At 32.6% G+C, this 21633-nt stretch overlaps 1 protein-coding gene across 1 annotated transcript; it reads left to right on the plus strand.

Moving 5' to 3' along the window:
- The first annotated feature begins 3275 nt into the window (after positions 1-3275).
- On the plus strand, positions 3276-18309 carry LOC108692590 (neuroendocrine convertase 2). The gene is made up of 12 exons (XM_018200906.1): positions 3276-3613; positions 10164-10268; positions 10794-11061; positions 11903-11940; positions 13392-13468; positions 13759-14023; positions 15090-15302; positions 15497-15597; positions 16186-16419; positions 16912-17076; positions 17368-17485; positions 17600-18309. Exons 1-12 carry the CDS (start codon positions 3458-3460, stop codon positions 17762-17764), a joined length of 1905 nt encoding a protein of 634 aa, XP_018056395.1. The 5' UTR covers positions 3276-3457; the 3' UTR covers positions 17765-18309.
- The last annotated feature ends 3324 nt before the right edge of the window (positions 18310-21633 follow it).

The following is a 21633-nucleotide window of genomic DNA, read 5'->3' on the forward strand; positions in this document are numbered from 1 at the left end:
TTTTAATTCACGAACAACGTTTAAATTTTGTTATTTAAAAAAGTTGTTTTTTCGATACTGTTTTTTCGATATTGTTACTAAATTGCAGCAGAGAATCTGTCATTAACCACTCAGATCTAATGGCTTTTCTTCAATAAGTCATTACTTTTGCTTTCCAGCAACAGAACACACTTATACTGTATGACGCAGTAATACAACACAGTGATGACTTGTAATTAAAATATTGCTTTTTTATTTTACCACCAGGATGAAATAAAAAAGGTCTGATATATTAGGTGTAATAAAAAGAAATCCATTATTTTTGCATGAAATTGAATGGAAAAATAATGGATTTCTTTTTACTACATCTAATATCTATGTTCAAATATAATCTTAAAACTTTTTCAGAGAACCAATCTTTAAAAATAAATGGTAATAAAATGTAAAAATTTGTGAAGTAATATAAGATGATGAACATCATGTAATATAAAATAAACATATAGCATTTTAGCTGTATACGATTGTGTCGATTTGTGTTAAATATAATTGAAAAGCACGGAATGTGTTACATAGTGTTACCAGTATATTTTACTGGAAAACAATAAAAAGTTTTAATTGATCGATCAAAATCAATTTATTCTTCTCACACTATGATTGGTCAATTTCTTAAGACTTAGAACTTAGGCTTATTATAGAAAGCCCATAAAAGTTTATCTTACAACCCGAATATATCTAAACGAAATCAAAATATTCTATTACGAAAATAAAAAAATAGAATTAATTGCTTTGTAAAGATTCGTTTTTCTGTTATTAAAAAAAAAATATATATTAAACTTTTCTTATTTAAACTGATTTCTTTTTTCAGATTACATATTGCGTGGCAACAGATCATTTTTCTAAGTATTTGTAATTTGATATATCTGAAAATTGCGATATAGATGAATTTTATGAAATTTGTTTATAATATTTTTGTGGTGTCATGTTGTAAATATAAGATCAAATTACAAGAACAGGAATTAGTTGCGTATTATAAAAATAAGTGTATAATCGATTATATATGATATATATACGGAAATTATTATCGAATATACATGTCATCAGTGATATAAAGCATTCAAAGCTGAAATTCAGCTTTTTATTGGGAAACTCGCGATTATTGAATTCAATATTTTATGAAGATCCTTGTACATATTAAGTTTTTTCCCTTTTTTCCGTTATTTGTACGAGAGATATGTTTCTCATTATATGTGTATCGTTTGTCTGTTATACTTTTAACTTTAATTTATCTAGAGATTTATATATATTGTAACGGGCTCCTGCAACTAACTTGTCGTTTTTATTAAAATTTAAAGCGAATCTATCTCTATAAGAAATTTTAAAAGATGTAATACGTGCAAAGTATCATTTAGATGTGCGTGTTTTACACATAAGAAAGGATGTAAAGTTTATTAAAAAATTCAATCAAGTCGATATCTTTAGGATGTAAGATATGTTGTAACAAATTATATTTTTTAAACGATATGTAATTGTGTGTATGATCATCCTTTATCCTAAAACAACGTTACAAATACAACAGGATTTATATCTGCATACGAAATAATGGAGTTGCTGTGATTTTTTTTTTGGAAAAGGATCAAAGGTAAAAGGAAATATAAATACAAATGCATTATTCGATCAATTGAAATTGTTGTTTGGTAAAACGATGTCCGGAATGCCAGAAGTTTTATTTCGCTTGGAGCGAGTACAAAATTCTTCTCTTTTATTGTTTTTTTTTCTAAATATTTTTGTTTTAGTCTCAATATTTTTATCAAAAAAATTGATAATGTATTTTTTTTAACATATTTGTTTTGGTTGTTTTAAACAGAGTTTTATAATTTTATTTGCAAATTTTTATTTTTTTTTGTTGTTAAACGGACGTTTTCTCATTGTTTTTGCTCTAATGAGAAAAAGTCCGCGCGACAAACAAAAATTAAAATATAACTCTGTTTGGAACAAATATGTATAAGATATTGAATTCCATAAGTTTTTGGAAATTTTTTCGCTTGAAAATGGATGGGAAAAAGTTTGCGCGACAAATGAAAATTACAACATACGCTCTGTTCGCGAAACAAATAAGTTAATAAAAAGAAAATTCAAACTGATTGAATTCCACAATGTTTTGATTAAAATGATGAGATACGAAAACAAACAGAATTGAAACAAGAAAAGAACTTTGTACTTGTTAGAAAAAAAACTTGTACGCAGGAATGATACAATAATTATTTTTTAGTTAATTCCTCAAAAGTACATTTTTCTTCAAAGATTTATAAGAAATAGAATTAGTTTTCGCGCATATAACTATTTTAGGTTTTTAATCAATGTAATATTTATATAATCCATGCTTTCCGCTTGCAATTTTTAGGAAGACTTGGAATAAGAATTAGACATCTTTTTTATAAAAAATTCGTCGACATCAATTTGTAATATATATATTTTCTATATAATATCAAATAATATATATATTTTCTAACAAAATATTAACCGCCATTTATCTCGTGTTCAGATATTCTTTGCGAGATTCTAAGTTTTTTAAAATATTTTTTTAGAGTAAATTTTTTCTTGTTTAGCGATTATAACAAATCACGCATGCGCGATTACGAAATTTCCCATGTTGGTCGACGTCGACGTCGAGACGCCGTTTTAATCAATATATCGAGTGACGTCACGCGAGAGGTTTATGCCCACTTGGTTGTTCTACGTGACGCGGCAACGCAATCGGGATCCCCTTTTTTATCCTCTTTCCCTCGATGATCACAATCTAATTAGTTCTCTCCGGTACTCTCCATTAATCGAATGTAACGTGATCCAAAAAAACGCGATAGGTCTCTCGTCATACCAGAATTTCGCGTATTTTCATCGCGGAGAAATTCGCATTTACGCGTTAAATGTCGTTGTCTCTCTTTCTCTTTCTCTCTTTTCCTATTTTTTAAATTTTTTTCCTCCGATATTTGCGCCTGTATTTAGATACGCGATATTTCTCTTCGTATACTTCGCCGCTCCGAATGGATTCAGTGGCCCGCGTCGCTCATCCGCGCTGCAAGCTCCTCCACTTGGACGGATCCGCCGCGGCGTTGTAGCGCCGAGCGGTGTGTTCAATCACTGCGGTCGCTGCCGCCAATCCCGGGGACCAGAGAAAGGAGCTTCCTTTCTTTCTTCTTTTCCCTTTTTCCCCTCTTTTTCCCCCATCTTTCGATCCCTCGTTGTCCGCGTCGTACGTCTATGAACTGCCACCGCCATCGCCGCCTCCTCTACCGCCTCCGACATCGTCGCCGCCACCACCGCCACCACCGCCGCCTCCACCGCCTCCGCCGCCACGAAGATTGTAGTACCGTTGCGTACCTCGAGTAGCCGAGTACCTCGAGCGTCCAGTATCCCCGAACCCGCGAATGCGGAGTACGAATACCTGGACGTTATACCTCGCCGGCCGCCTCTCGTCACGATGCTACTACTTGCGGTGATCGGGCTCTTCGTCCTCGCCGGCACGACCACCGCCGAGGTCTTTACCAACACGTTCCTGGTGAGGATGCGGCAGCCAGCGGAACGGCACGTAGCTGATCGCGTGGCGCTGAGGAATGGATTCATCAATCTGGGACCGGTAAGTCCGACGGTGTTCGCTCCAGGATTCCTGGACCTCTCCAATCAGAACAAAATTGTGATATATCAAATAACTCCAAAATCATTTTTTAATCATTCACGGTTTATTTTAACATTATTTTAACGTGTTATTCTATTTGGATACATTCTTGGATTTATAATATATCGTATATACGAAAATTTATGATATATACATAACAGATGCTATCTTTGTATGTGATATTTTTAAAATAAGACCCCTGGATAACTCTGGAGGCTAAAGAGTATAGTTTGGAATATATATGTGTGTATATATATATATATATATATATGTGTGTATATAGAATACATTGACATATATAATAGAGAATTTCTTATAAAGCCCTCTCAATTGCGTCAGTATTTCGCATTTTTCCTCTTCCGCAATCCAAGGAGAACAACAAAATCAAAATAATGTTAAATTGATTAAATAATGATAAAAAATAACATAAATTCGATCAGTATGACGTCAAATGATATTATTTTGTCTTTCTTGTTCTCCCTGGGAACACAAGTTACTTCAAAATGGCTCCAAAATAATTAGTAGAAATCGTTTTTTAATTATAATTCAAGGAACACACCAATACCCAAGCAGAACAAGTCATTATGATTCCAAAATAATCATTAAAAGTCATTTTTTCCGATTCATTTTAATGTCATTTTGATGTTATCGTGACTTGTCGTTCTGCTTGAGTAAGTTAAGAAAAAGACAAAATGATAATTTTTGATTACAAGATTTGACTGTTTATTAAGGTTAAAAATCAAAATAAGATCATTTTGATGTTCTGTCGACTTTTATGTGTTCCTTTGATAGTTACTCATTTTACTGCCATTTTTATGTTATCATAACATTGTTTCGCGCACGAGTCCTTTCTCTCTTCCTTCCAGTTTGTTATCCCTTCCTCGTCACAGCTGATCACCTGATTCTCTCGGAGTACGGAATTGTAACATAGTAATTAGAAACTTTCATGCTTTCCTCCCAAACAGAAAAGTCAAGGTAACGTCAAAATGACATTAAAATAAATCAGAAATGATTGAAAAATAACTTTTAATGATCATTTTAATATCATCATTTAATTACTTGTTGTTGTGCTTTAATCCATATACTTTATTATATAAGCTGCACACGAACAAAACGATCACTCTTACAAAGACGCAGACAAGAAAAGGTCCAGGTGGACGGCAAATAACGCGTAACGATCGGATCGCGAGCTATGTCTTCTCGATGTCATCCTCACTTTCTCATGTATGGCGTCTATTTGCGTCGCGAGACAATTCGCGAGAAATGGCACGCGAGCGTTTCTGGTTCAGATAGCGTTTCCCTCGTTCCGGCTCCATGCCCCATGTCTATAAACTTGGAGCCGTTGTCAGAACAGTCATCCATTATCTACGGTTGAACTACTGGGGTTCTCGAAATGTCACGAAAAAGGAATGTCCGCTGATAGCAACGCACATCCCAATCCCAAGTAGTACAATAAATCATCGTAACATTAAAATGATAACATCATCGTGACATCCAAATCCAAAATAATTATTAAAAGTCAATTTCAATTGTTAACATTTTTCAATTGTTAACAATTCATCTTAACGTTATTTATCGCAATTTATTTTTTTTTTGTTTGGAAACTCCAAATTATCGAAATGACGTCAAAGTGACTCCAAAATAATTACTAAAAATCACTTTTCGATTAATAACCCAAGGACAAGTCATAAAGGTCAAAATAATGACTTTTTATTCTCAAATTTGACTATTTATTGACATTAAAATTAAAATAAATTCATTTTAATTTTTTTAATAACTTTGTTTTTTCTAACTATTTATTTTAATTCATTTTCAACGTTGTTTGTGACGTTGTTTTGCTTGAAATGGGTAATTCATTATTATTTGTAGCTAATATTGACAGATATTACGAATTCCGAGAACGATCGTTTCATGTGTTTCCGATTTGTTTAATATTTGATTAATTAGTGTTGAGTGGAATGTGAAGGGGATGGAGGTGGAATAAATACTACCTATTCTTTTTAGATGGCAAGCGCAGAAACCGCAGAACCGTTGATTCTGTTGCAGCATAGTTCAATTACTCGCATTAGTTTGCAACAGATTACATTGCTATATTACCGGTTATATTTTCCAGCGTCTGTTTGATTTTCTATCTGATGGAACGTTCATTTCGATGGCGGGTATCTCGATGGCCAATTGATCTCTATAGTTCCGCCGCTTCGCCTTCATCCTTTTGTATGTCTTCCAAATGTTTCAATAAATGTTTAATAAAAACCGAAATTGTTAAATAGACAAATTTTGATCTTAAGTTTTACTGTCCAATTATTATATAAATGAACAATATGAATTTTTTTCTTTTTCAATCCCTAGCAAAAATAAAAAATCAGAGCGTAAGTCGATATAAAGAGAAAGTAATAAAGTAATAAACGATTGTTAGCAAAAATTGAAACAAAACGCGTAAAAAAAGCGTTAATATCTCTTCGTTTCGATATTTCAATTTTCATTTTCTAGAAGTTTCGTTTGTATTTCTGATACTCTTCGATTTACGCTCTGATTTTTATTTTCGCCAGAGATTAAATAAAAAAAAACTAAAACATGAATATATTTTAGATTCTGCAGTCATTAATTCTCTGACTAGAAGTACGTATTCGCGAGTCAAAGTCGTGAGTATTTGCAGTAGAGGCAGATAAATTTTTAATACATAGAATAATCGATCGGAGCGTTTCACGGTATCGTTATATCCTTCATAGAATATCTGAATCTGAATTAATGCGTGTCATTGTGTATTCCTGCGTAATTTGTTTGCTGAAAAAAAGGAAAAGAGAGAAAGAATTTTATTGTGTTCTATCATATTCGCGAAGAATTTAATATTTTGTATATTGAATCTGCTTTTGTGTCAAAAACTGACGCCACGCGTCAGACCCAGCGCCACGTCCGCCCGTAGTTTGATGTACTCCACTGATTGCGGGCTGACCGTACCGCAAACACTATCGAGTTCACTCGCTTGTGTTACCTCGCATTTGGTAATAGTCGAAGGCTATATGCGCAGTAATTTAATTTCAAAAACGTCATATTGTTGAAACATTGTTGATTAGACAGAAACATAATAGAAGCCTTCCATTTGGTGACAAATCGACACAAGTCATTCTATTATATTTTTGTCACGCAAGAAAAATAGAACGAAGTATAAGTTCGTATCGACTTATGTCACTCATATCCATTTTTACTAATGTAGATTAATTTTTAATCTCGATTTAACTTACTTGTTATCTTCTAAGAATTAGAAGATTAAAATTAATCTGCATTAAATTGATAGAAATGAGTTTAAACGAAAAGTATAATATATTGAAAATAATATTAAATGAAAATCGATCGATAAAATGTCATATTCGATGGTGGTTCTTTGTGCCTAATAATATTTCTTGTGTCTGTTGAAAATATTGATTGTAGTACAAAACACTCAATAAATTGACGTAAGCATTTAATATTAAACAAAAACTAAATTAAGAAACAGTTTTATTAAAAAATATTTATTTTAACATTATTTATAATAATTTAATATTTTTTTATTAGTACTTTAGCTTTTATTACTGCCTTTTTCAAGAAAATGGAATAAATTGAGAATGCTTTATATTTATAACAGTCAATTAAGACTGTACAATATTGGAAACATAATATTATACTTCAATAAAGCAACTTCACGTCCTTTACATTCTTTACGTCTTGTCGCAAATATAAACGTCTTGATCGATGTTCAACTTTAATATTATCACATTTTTTGTAACAAAATACATCAAATATTTTATCGAAATATGCTTCTGATGCATTTAGATATCACGTTTCTATATTGATATATCTTTTTGTATAACAGTTTTCAAAGTAGTGCAGACAATCGAATTCGCCTATAAAAAAAATATTGCGATGAAGAAAATGAAGAGCTCAAACATTTTTCTTCGATCACTTTATTTTCGCAATAGAAAAGATAAACTGTTCGACTCGAATAGAACTATCTTCGCATTTTTTTTTCGACTGTCAAGTCGATGTACTTTATGAGCAGCAAAAGGAAGAAAATCTAAATTACGCAGATAAATTTGTTGATGAGTCGGCTAAAGAGGAATATATATATATACAAGCGCGATAGTCGAGACATTTATTTGAGCTTGTATTATTTATAGAGAGTCTCACGTTGCCCGTAAGAGCTGCCTTTATAACTTATCGAGTGGAAGTTTTTTAAATGAAGACTGCTGTCATGTTCTCTCTCACAGCTCTCTCTCTCTCTCTCTCTCTCTCTCTCTCTCTCCCTCTCTTTCTCTCTTTCTCTCTTCCATGACTGGAACTTTTCTTTTTAATCTCAGAAGTTTCTTTCTGATACGCGTATTGTACAAAAATTGTATAGCGGTACGCAAATGATAGGAATAAGGATAAGTGTGTTTTAACTATAATATTTTCTCTCTCTCTCTGAGATACGATTGCGTTAAGAGATTAATAAATGCAGTTCTTGGATTACGCTAATACGACAGCTCGTATAAATCAGACTTAGTTAACGCAAGCTTCCATTGGCGAAGTTTAATTGAACTACTGCAGTCTACGGTCTGCATCGAAACGAGGTGTAAAGTTACTTCGAGATCAATACCCGAGAAAATGGGACTGGTTTAAAAAATCATAACACGTGACTCCCAACGTACGTACTGATTATTAACGACACGATCAAGAAGAGATGCTAACTTTAAATGAACTGACTGTGAAAAAATAATATGCAAATATAAAAAAATATGGAGCAAAGAATTTTTTAGTATACAAGATTCTGTTTTTATTTTTAAATCAATATTGACAAATCGTGTGCATTGCTTTTAGATTTAAATAAAGTTTTATTACAATATTATATAATCGCTTCGAAAATATGAAATATTTCATTTGAGGGAACAATGGAAAATATTGGTAAATAAGCATATGCAAAGTGATAAAAAGTGATAGTAACAATTTATTTCCATTCTTTTTAATAAAACATTGTTTATTGAAAACTTTTAAAAACTTTTGTTTACAAATATGTTTTTGTTGTTGAAACGAGTGTTCATCGATTCTCATTAATACAAGTTTAAAACAAAAAAAAAATTGTTCTTTTCTTGTTTATCTGACACAATTTTCTCTAAACGAATTTTATTTTCGTTAAAACTAACTTATTTTTTTTATATGTAGAATTTTATATATGTAGGTTTGCGGTCATGTCATCGATAATCGACCACAGGTATTAAATAAACGTTTCTGATGCTGAATTTCACCAATGTAGAGAAAATTGGTATCCTGTAAGATCTATTTACTGGCGTAGTGACGTAGTTTCTTCCGATTAAAATTGTTTCCTAGCTGTCTCGTACGATTAACCGCCGTCAGACATGGGCGCTAAATTATCGTCCGGATCGATCGCGCCTATTACGATGCGATTGATTCTGCCATGTCTTGCATTGACAACGAATTATATTACACAAGTTTAGGTAGATCGACTAAAAGAATGCTTCAGCAGCTTAACAATAAGTTGTCGAACAGCTCATTATCTTTCATTTCGCAGATTATAGTAGCACTAATTCTGTATGCCGAGAATCAAGGTCATAGACAACATGCAACATTCGGACATTCATCCGGGAAAGGAAATAAAACTAGAATTGGAAAGCTTTGTTTCAATCGAAGGAAATCTCTTTCGTTTCAATTTTTTTCTTGCTGCAACTAGTAACCGTAAATCGCAACGAGAATTTATGCAAACAGTCCCAGATACCGAAACAATCTTCGCTCTTTACAAGGTCTAGAAAACTAATTATTTTATCTTGATAATACATTCTCTTTATTTGCCGACGTGGGCGTATCGGAAAATCGGATCAGATATCGCGCGTCAGTTTAGAAATAAAAGCGACATTCTAATCTCTACGTATTGCTAGAATTTCCACTCAGAAATCTCATTTGCTTTTTTCCCTCCAGGTATTAAATTTATTTCATTTTCTATCTCTGTATTATGCGTGTTAGTTCTCTACTGTTCATTTGTACTCAATTTTCCTCGGTAGAACTGAATTAATGATGTTCTTATCAAGGAGAAGAATAAAGAAAAAATTACATATATAAGTACAATTATATATAAAAAGTTTAGTGTTTTCAATTACATTATGTTAAACTTTTATTACGTTCCTTTACATATGTAAAACAAATTTGTAATCATAAAATAATTACATATAATAATCATAAAATTAATAAATAAAACTGAATATTATACTTACGCTTTATTATTACAAGTCCAAAATAAAATATTTTTCCTTTCGTATGAATTATAAAAATTTTATAATGAACAAGGTATAATACATAAAAAAGAAATGAGGTTTCTTTCATTTTCAAAGCGTATAAAATATTTATTGCAATGGAAATGATGTTATCAAAATAAACTGTTTGCTTTTGAGAACTAATTTATCCCAGCTTTTGTTTATATTCCAAAGATACTTAGTTTTACGCATCTCTATTGATAAAGAGTAAAATATAAAAAAATTTTTTGAAGGTATTGGACAGTCAAACGGAGTATCACTTCGTACATAGAGCTTTGCCGCATGTACGAAGCAAACGATCGGTGCCGCACACGCGAAAATTAAAGGTCGACCCTCTGGTAAGTTGATATCTCTTTTGCAAGTCGCGTGCTTACGCGAGAATTATTAGTATTATTACCATAAAAAAAAAATGAAAGTTGCTAATAAAGCTGGCGGATTGTTGTATTTTTATTTTTTTATGCTGAAGAAAATTAAGCTTGGATGAATTTTATACGCTTTCGGGACACGAGTGTGTATTTATAAATTTTATTCTTTATAATATTTGAGTTATAAAGTAATTAACTCAATACACTCCAAATTTGTCACAAACAAACAGTAATTAAATTTAAATATTTCATTCTTAATCTAATCAGCAATTTAATGCAATCGCGATTGATATGTTATTTGGAGAAATTATTAAATTTGTCGATGATTTCAAAAATACATTTTACTGATTGTCAATCAAGTACCGTTTCGAGTGTTTGGAGAACAATGCGGAGGATTGCCAAGACAATTTCATCTCGTCAAATTTATCTCGATATAAAAGGGCAAGGGATATTTAAAAAGGACGACGTAAAGGAGGTTGAAGTACATTAAAAATTTAGGTGGCCATGGCGGTACAGCAGCCGGGTTTCAAGCGAGTGAAAAGAGGCTACAAACTCTTAAGCGTGGATAACCTCGTGCCGTTATACGAAATTAAGAATCCAGCAAATCCGGCGAGTAAGGATCCGACGGATCCTTTTTTCAAGTACCAGTGGTATCTGAAGAATGTCGGCCAGAACGGCGGCAAACCGAAACTGGATTTGAACGTCGAGGCTGCCTGGGCTCAGGGCGTCACGGGAAAGAACGTGACGACGGCTATAATGGACGATGGTAAGTGATGGAATATCCTAAAGAATACATAAAAGTCAACACAAATTTTAATCTTTATTTTTATTTTTATTCTTCAACGTCAATAAAGTCAAATTTTGTGAATGCAAATTCATCATTTTGACATCATCATTTTGACATCAATCCAGATAGCACAGAGAGTTCATAACACTTCAGACATATTCATCAATTCTGAATTTATTTTCTTTCAAATACAAAACGATAATTCTTTTCAGAACTTTTGAGATAAAATAATTCTTTTTTATCTGAAAATGAACTTAGAATTAATGGCATACGACTGAATTTTTTTTAAATTCTTTCTGAACTCTCCGTATTATCTGAGAAAATAAAGTCATCTTGACTTTCTTTTGATGTGTTATCTTAGGATATATTTTTCATTTCTTCTTCTTTTTTTCCCCGTATTCTCGAATCGACATTATCGAACTACAGGACTATCCCGAAGTCAAAACAGCGTTAAATTACACGCGCCCTCGAGTGCAGTTCGAGGGAACTGGCGGACTTTGAATCGATATCGCGCCGAGAGGGTAGCGCGAGTTACGCAACGCTCGCTCTCTCGTTTCACTGAAAGACGGAAAGATAAATTTTCCGCGCATCTGTCGTAACTGTATTCAACGATATAATATGATTGTCCGAATCCTTGTAAATATCCGCTTTTCATTAACGAGAGAACAGAAATTACTTTATCTCTTCTTATTATTTTACCTTCTTTTTCGTGCTTAGAACTTATATTTATATTGTACGTTATACGTCGCACGTGGTGGCGCTTAACGTCACCGCCAACACAAAATCTATATGTATCAATAATGCCACTCTTCTATTACAGGTGTCGATTACATGCATCCGGATCTCAAATATAATTACGTAAGCACATTCGTTGCAATATTATATATTTTATCAAAAAAAAATTTTACTTTTTTCACAAAAAATTTATTTTAAATCAAGAAGTTCGCGCGAAATTTTTAAAGAAAATATTTGCGTTGAGATCAATGGTGACTATTTTAATAAATATTTTTTTCGCGACTGCAATTTTATTTTCAGTTTTATTCGACAAGTAATAAGATCTTTTTGCATCAATTAATGAGATTTAATATCCAATATTTCGTAAAATGATAAAGATTTTGAAGGTTGCATTATGCGACTGCAAAACATAATTCTATCACGATAATCCTGCGAATGTAATTTAATTTTAATAAATGCAGCATATTAAAATAAAATTTACTAAACAGGATCACGCGAAAGTAATGCATAATGTTTCTACCACGAGGAATCTGGGAATATAATTTATTAATAATGCAGCAAAGTACGTTATACTAAATAGGATCACGCGAATATTCTCTCCATACTTTCGTACAAATGCCATTCTCGGCGCATCTTTCATAGAAGTATGCCAGGAATTCCAAATCACAGAGAACGAGAGACTTTGAAACCGGGTAAAGTGTAGATAGAATAGAATAACTTGCAGTATTCGAGAGAAAAAAATCTAGTTATTTATTTGCTGTCAGCAGCAAATGTTTTATTGTTCTTTTATAATTTTTTTTATCTAAAAGCGTTATCTTTTTTTTTATTACTACTTTTATAATTAAAATTAGCAAACTCGATGCTTGTATACTTTGTTTATCATAATGACATTGAAAATAAAAAATTAAAGAGGTCTCCAACTCAAAAAATGGAAAAAAATTACGTGACTTTTTTTATTTTAATAGAGCATTTATAAAGGATATATAATCATAAAGGATATAATCATCTTCTAAAAAATAAATAGTAAAACTATAATTTGTTTATTGAAAAAAATTTTTTTTGTGATAAAAATGAATATTTATGAATAATTAAAAAGGAAAATATTAAAAAGAATTATTAACAGTAATTATTTAAATTTAATTTAAATATTGATAATTCTAGTGGAAACAACGTTGTATTAGTGAGTCGTTATATTTAAAGAGAATTGAGTAATTCATAACATTTCATACTTTTACATAAAAATAAAATTTTATTTTTTTAATTCCAAAATGTCTTTTAAATTTCATTCTTTTATATAACTCTTCAAAATTCTTATATTTCTTTTACAATTAAATTACTCAAAATCTTCTTTCCCATAAGAATTTAAGCTAATTTTAGAAAATTATTTAAACAAACTTATACGATCAAAAAATTTGAAAAAAATTCAGAGATGTCTTCATATTAACTACAAACTTATTTTCTTATATTTGACAAACTTATATTTGAAATCAATATTTCAAATTCTTATTTTATATGAAAAGACTGAAGAATCTTCTTAATAATCGCAAGTCACTAAAGTCGACATTCCCTTTCAGAACGCGAAAGCTTCTTACGACTTTAGCAGTAACGATCCATATCCGTACCCGAGGTACACCGACGACTGGTTTAATAGGTAAGAATATATTTTATATACAAAGAAAGAATTACGTTCTTGAGAGAGAATAGAACATCGTTAAAGTTAATCAAGTTTGAGTCAAAGAAGTAGATAAATAAATCGCGCGGATGAGAGTAGTCCGAGCGCTCTTAACCGAGAGCGTGGAGACAAAGGCATTTGTGTTTGAAAGTAAAACAAAAGCGCGTCCTACATCCGCGCGCTGTGAATCGCTCGGCGAACATCCGCGCCATAATAATCAGTACAGTAACCAGAAAACCTAAAGCTTTACGGTCTTTTGTCATGGGAAGTCACGGCACAAGATGCGCTGGGGAGGTCGCAGCTGCGCGCGACAATGGAGTGTGCGGCGTCGGAGTGGCGTACGACTCGAAGATCGCGGGGATCCGAATGCTGGACCAGCCGTACATGACCGATCTGATCGAGGCGAACAGTATGGGCCACGAACCCGATCTCATAGACATTTACAGCGCCTCTTGGGGACCCACGGACGATGGGAAGACGGTGGATGGACCTCGTAACGCGACCATGAGGGCCATCGTACGCGGCGTTAATGAGGTACACGTGACATAATTACTTACTCACAACACGACCATTAGCGAGATTAATTGAATCACTGATATTATCTGTAACAATAAAATCAATATCGAATGCGAAAGCCTTTCGCTATCAATTCTTGTATTAATTAAAATCAAAAAGAGACTCGAAAAATATATCAGCGTTAATAGCGAATAATGAAGATTACTTTCCCTTTTTCAATTTCTTCTTTAATTTCTTTTTTCAGTCTAATAATTTAGTTACAATCTGCGTAAGAATATCCCAAAAATAAACAAGGGGAGCAAAATGGGGCATTTGTCTATCCTAAATTTTAGCAAGGGGAAATAAATTAAATTATAAGAATCATTTTTACGATAAAAATTTATCCAAGCAGAACAACAACAAAGTCATGATAACGTCAAAATGATATTAAAATGAATCGAAAATAATTGAAAAATGACTTTTAATGATTTTGGAATCGTTATGATATCATTTTAATATCATAATGACTCGTTGTTTTGCTTGGATAAACGCTCATTGTCCAATTCATGATTCACACGATGCGTAAAGGAATCAGACTATGCATTGAAGATTGAGATTGAAAATTAAAGATTGAAATTTCACCAATGAAGACAAAAAAATTTTAGCTCCTTTTGTTCTGATTAGTCAAACTTCCATCTTTTAATCTTCAATCTCATTCTTCAATGCGTAGTCTGATTGCGACCTAAGAAAGTTTTTTGAAGATCCTCTAAGATTGACTTTAATATAAGTATTTTAATAAGTTTTGTGTGTGAAGATAAATTTTTACTTCCCTCCCTGACTGAAATCTTGAACTCTATGCTTCCCAAGGAACACAAAAATTAACAAAAAGTAAAAAAAAAATCACTTTATTTTTATTCTTAACGTCAATAAAATCAAATTTTATAGAAAAAAATCATTTTAACTCTCTCTTGACTTGTATTTCTTGAGCTATGATCCCGAAAAGATGTTTAATGTTTAGTCTGTTTCTTAAATTAAAAGAAAAGAAAATATTAATTACTATTATATTATCGCTCATTCATGTCCCTTGTTTGTTCTTATATATTAGGGCAGAAATGGATTGGGCAATATCTATGTCTGGGCATCCGGGGACGGCGGAGAGGAGGATGACTGTAACTGTGACGGATACGCCGCGAGTATGTGGACCATCAGTATCAACAGTGCCATCAACGACGGTCAGAACGCGCATTATGATGAGAGCTGCTCCAGCACTCTGGCTTCCACCTTCAGCAATGGTGCCAAGGATCCTAACACGGGAGTGGTAAGTTGACACTGGATAAAAAGATTGTCTTTTCGAAAACGACTTTATTAAAAAAGAGAAATGTTACACAAATGCTTTATTTATACCACACTAATGAAGAAAATGTAGTCTCCAACCGCGGTCCCTTCTCTTTCATAGTAAAATTGTTTTAAAGAAGATTTTTTTTTTTTATTTCATTATATGCGTTTTTACAGGCCACCACGGATTTATATGGAAAATGCACGACGACACATAGCGGGACTTCCGCCGCGGCACCGGAAGCCGCGGGAGTGTTTGCGCTAGCTCTTGAAGCCAAGTAAGAATATTTTTTTTCTCTTTATTAACGTATTTTTTTATATTTCATATTGACGCAGCGCGTAATATTCAGTTTAAATTTAATTATTACATTGAATATAAAACTCTTAGGAAAAAGTGTTTCAATATACTAATTAACTATTCAGTAACTGAGGATATTTTATCAGTAACCGATTAAATATATCATCAGTTACTGAATAGTTAATTAGTATATTGAAACATTTTTTCTTAAAGAAAAACCGTAAAAATACTCCATTTAACGTTTTCATATTAATATTTTTAAATATTCGATAATCAGTTTCCTCAAATTCATTGCGTAATTACAATTAATCTACAATGCGATCGCAAATTCGTTTTAAAGTCACAAAAATGGCCGTGACATTAACTATTGACGTTTGTGACTATCGCGACTGCTTTTGCGACTTTAGAACGAGTTTGCGATCGCATTGTAGACTAACAATAAGAATAATTTTGTCATAGAAAAATTTTATGTAGGAAATACCGTCAATTTTTAATAATACAAACTAAAAATTTTTCTCTGATGCTGTTATAACTTCATACTCTAAGCTGAAAGAACTTCCGTTTCTAGTCCGCAACTGACCTGGAGAGATATTCAGCATTTGACCGTCCTAACTTCGAAAAGAAATTCTCTGTTCGACGCGAAGGATAGATTTCATTGGACCATGAATGGCGTTGGACTCGAGTTCAATCATCTTTTTGGATATGGCGTCTTGGACGCGGGCGCTATGGTAGCTCTAGCTAAAAAATGGAAGACGGTACCACCAAGATATCATTGCGAAGCTGGTTCTACGTTCGAAACGCAGTAAGTAGCTCTTTCAAAGATTTATATAACGCGAGATCAAGATGAGGCACTGAATATTTTCACAATGTTAAGCAGAACAGTCCAGTCGAGATCAACTAAAAATAACATAATATTATAATTTTCTATTCAATAATACTTGGTTATGTAACACTAAGTGTTATATTATTATATTCGTGTTGAATGCGAAATTGTAATATCGATATTATTTTACTTTTAGTTGATATCGAATCGGAAGATCACAATAATGTCAAAATGACGATTAATATAAATTGTGATTGAAAAATGACTTTTAATGATCATTTTGGAGTTATTTTAACAACATAATGACTTGTTATTTTGCTTGGTTTCGAAGATCATTTTAACATTAATTTGATGTCTCTCATCATGACTTTTTATTTTACTTGACTAATGAATGATCTCCAATCAACTTAAGATCGATTTTTTTTTTTCTGTAGACAGAATTGATTTCCTAGAGCTGTTTTTATTTTCCAGGAAAGTTACGAGCGATCGATCCATTCTCGTGAAAATTAAAACCGACGCGTGCGCTGGCACGGAGTACGCTGTCAATTATTTAGAGCACGTGCAAGCCGTCATTTCCGTAAATGCAACTCGGCGCGGTGATCTCGAGCTATTCCTCACGTCCCCAATGGGTACCAGGTATGCAGTAAACGTCATATTCGTGATATGAATCTTTCATCGGAATAAAATGGATAAAATGGATAAAATTGAATTTTCCCACTTGTTACAAGCTATAAATTTGATTTGCCTATAATAGAAGTTTAAAGTGTACGTGCGATAATTTCAAAATTTTCTTCTTTCTCTTTCTATCTGCTGTTCAACCTTTAACACTTCGTCAATTCAAACCCGCGTTTCTTTCTATATTCTTTTAACGAGTTTCTCCTTAATTTTTTATCCGATCGGATTTAAATCTTCGTAATATATTTTTAGATCTATGATTTTGAGCCGCAGAGTGAATGATGATGATCACAGGGATGGGTTCACGAAGTGGCCATTCATGACGACGCACACGTGGGGAGAGTACCCTCAGGGGACTTGGTTGTTGGAGGTAAATTTCGTTTCCTCGTGTTTCTTACTTGAATTTCATTACGTGTCTTTTTTCCTTCCGCCTACACACGAGAGTAACTCGCTCTGAGTATTGGGTTTTTTTTTTTTTTTTTAGGTGAGCTTCAATACTCAAACGCCTCAACACGGATGGCTGAAAGAATGGACGCTGATGCTCCATGGTACTAGAGAACCACCATACACGGGACTATCGACCGCGGATCCACACTCCAAACTAGCGATTGTTAAGAAGGCCCACGAGGAGCGATTCAGCGCGATCTAACGATATCGATGACCACGGTTCACGCGATTATCGCCGATTTCAGCGAAGGAAATAGGAATATTCCGATCGGAAGATGTTTACGCGAGCGCTCCTTTTCTGCTTTCCTAATTTCGCGCCGTGCAGCTGAGAAATGTACCTCGATTTTTTTCAGATTTAGTTGCGCGCTGATCGCATCGTCCCGTGCCAATGTATCGTCATTCGTTATTATTCCAACGTGTTGACTTATATTCAAATCATCATAAAAAATACTTTTTACTCCCGATACTTTTTATTATAATCTTTGTAATTATGATGTCAATTATAATTACATATCGTGCCATTTATAACGAAGCTTCTATCGCGCGTTAAGAATCTGTATCTTTTATACTCTTTTCAGCACACACCATTTTTTTCTAAATCCTGTTACCGAAGAAAAGTCAAATCATTAGCACCCAACATAATTAAAGAACAGTTTCTTCTCTCAAGGAACACACAAAAGTAAACAAAAAGTCAAAATGACTTTATTTTGATCCTTTACGTCCTTAACGTAAACAGTCAAACTTTGTAACCAGAAATAATTTTGACTTTTATAACGTCAAAATAAAGTCATTTTGACTTTCTCTCAACTTTGTGTGTTCCTTGGATTATCTATATCTTTCTGAAATTCTGGTAAAAAAATATGAAATAAATTTCTTATAAAATTAAATGCCTTTTGTGATCTTCGAAGATCTTCGTTTTAATATAAGTGCCGAGAATCGAGCAGAAAGAATTGAAAATTAATTTATTTATCCAGGCAATGATAGATAAAAGATATGATATAGAATGTTGTAATTTTTATTATGATGTATTTGATTTTTACGATCTGTCATTTTTAATTAATGTATTATTGTTATTGATACTATAAGCTTCTGAGTGACACGCGACGCACCGGGAAGGTATATTATTTTGTTAAAATTGTGTCCGCGTTGACAGCTTTCCGAAGAGTTCTCAAATTGACGAACAAAACTTGATAATTAGGGGAACAAGGTAACGAGAAAGAAAATTTACTATGTATTATTCAAATAGCGGTTATTAAAAATTACTCTTCTGACAGAGCGGTAAACTCGAAGCATTTAACGGACGTTATCGAATCGATAACGTCTGTGAAAGAGTATTCCGGGAACAAGAATTTCGTGTAATTATCGTCGTCCTCGTAGCTTGATAATTTGAATCCACCTTATACCGACAAAATCTTCTCTTTTTTTATGGAAAGTTCGACGCAGGTGGGTCAGATTAATTAGAAAGAATGATTACTTGGAAAATTATTTTTTAACGATGCCATAAATCACAAAAGTCAACGTCTGCTTCTTTTTCTTTCTTCTATGCAATTATTCTATTATTTAATTTTGAAATATTTAGAGTAGAGATCATCCCCCGTCTTTTTTATCTTTTTTTAATCACCCAATTACATATTAGTGTTCATTTCTACTAATTGTAGATTAACATAATTAATTTTGGTCCAACTTATTCTTCATCTTTTTCTAGTTTCAAGAATTAGAAAAAAAAAAGAGTAAATTAAATCAAGATTAAAGTTAATCCACATTGATGAAGAGAAACAGGCATAAGACATATTAAGACGTTGCACTGATAATATTTATTTGAAGACTTCTGAAGCAACGTGCACTACGGTGATTGAAAATCTATTTTCATTTAGTTTAATTAACGGAGAATGACAGGGGGACACGCGAGGACGCTCGTGAGGGACACGAGAACACGAAACACGGATGCTACAAAATCCGCATGTGTAGATGATGTACCTTAGAATCGTAGCGAACAGAGAGTTTGAGCATAACACATTAAATTATATGAATATAAATGCATATATAAATAAGGTATGTGTATATGTGTATGTATATGTAAGTATAGGATGTTACTGTTGCATTAGCTACTAGAGGGCGGATTTCTCAAATAACTTTGAGTGGGTGTCTCAATATGGAAATATATATCGAGGATGCTATATATATTGCAATTGGGAAGCGATTAAAACTAATCGATCCCGGAGAGTTTCAGTTAACTCTCATCGCTTCCCGTTTAAGAAGCGACATAACTTCACGTATATATATCTTCGACCTCAAATTATCCAGAGAGTCCGCCATTAAGAAGTGACGCGGTAGCGACGAGATATCCTGTATAAATATATACATACATCTTACGTATATCTTATATACAGAGTGAGACGTCTAATTTTGTGTCCTAGACGATCTCTATCGTTCAAGACATTTTTCGATAACCGCAGAGATAGACTGAGTCACGAAGTCGAGAATTGCCTCATCCTGTATATTTTGTGTATGTACTTCTCATTACATATATCTTGCAGTTGAAATGGATTTAATCAACTTTATTGTGTATGCGTTATAGGTGGATGAATAAAATCTGTATTTTTTGGCTGGCATCGTTTTTATCTAGTGTACCTTCAATGCTACAATTTACTACCAGCTCCCTATATTTCCATCACTTTTCTAGCTTTGCTATCATTACTGTGACATTTAAAAACAGTTTCAACTAAATTAACTTCATAATCGAAATTTCTAACTATATAATTTGTCGTCCCTGATCTATAGTTTCGCTTCACAAATGTCAAACAAAAAAAAAATTAATAATCCCATTTATTTTACTAAAATAATATTACTTGATTTTATTGAAATTATATTACTTGATTAAATTAATTAGAGTTTCGTTCGAAGGTCGTCTTAAGACGTATATACAAAGTGAAGCGAGAATGCGATACATTTACTGATTAATTAAATTTTTATAATTAAATTTCAATAATTAAATTTTGCGTAATAAAAATACAATTTTGCGTTGCAGTATGTTGCATTGCGTTTGTTTAAACAATATTTCAACACGTAAGTTTAAAGACAGAAAAGGATGCACGGACGAAGAAAAAACAGAGTGGGATTTACAGGGAGGAAAGAAAAGGGTGGGAATGGGGTAGTCAGTGGGAGTGGATGCTCGTTCCGTCCGAGTTCAGTCCGACAGTCCGCGTGTCACTGTTAACTCGGAGAACAGAGCCGTATATTAAAATCGCATTTATTAAAATTTACCAAGCCATTGATCGCAGTAACATCGCCGAAATCGTCGATTCGTATTGACTGAATTTTGCACGACGCGTTGAACACGTCATGTGCACGTCTTATTTATTCGAATCTAACAGCCTGATCGGAAGTGAAATTCAAAGAAACGCGGCGAGTTTGTGCAAAGTTGCAAATTTCAATCAGTGCGTCTTGTCCTGCCCGAAAATTCACGTAAGTAGTTTATAAAAAGTAAGTTTGGTTGTAGAATACATTTTCTCTCTCTCTCTCTCTCTCTCTCTCTCTCTCTCTCTCTCTCTCTCTTTCTCTAAATTGATTCGAGTAAAAGATTTTTCAAAGATGAATAAAACTGCAGTTACAAAATATTTTTTTGTTTATTAAAATCATTGTGCTTTATTACATACTTCTTATCTGCAAAAGTTTTTAGTTTTCGTTTTTTAAACCTGAAATAAATTAAAATAAATTAAAATAGAATTTAATAAGAATCTTTTGGAATTATGTAACAACAAAGTTTACTTTACTTCGAATTTAATATTAAATTATAAATAATATTTAATGTCATAAAATATTTTTTATTAATAATTGAGAGCTATAACTAATTTTTTTTTTATTAAGTGGAATGCAGTTACAGAAATGTTTTATTTTTAATATTTTCGCAAAGTTAGAAAAGTTACTTTCTAAAAGTAACTTGTTATTTATTATTGATTTAAAAAATTAATTTTGTTATTTTTACTTGTAAACTATATCAAATTATTACAATTTCCATTACTTCTTCATCAAATTTTGATAACCCTGTTTTGGGGAAAGTGGCATTCAATT

The sequence above is a fragment of the Atta colombica genome, unplaced genomic scaffold, assembly GCF_001594045.1.
Source record: "Atta colombica isolate Treedump-2 unplaced genomic scaffold, Acol1.0 scaffold78, whole genome shotgun sequence".
In the NCBI taxonomy this organism is placed as follows: Eukaryota; Metazoa; Arthropoda; class Insecta; order Hymenoptera; family Formicidae; genus Atta; species Atta colombica.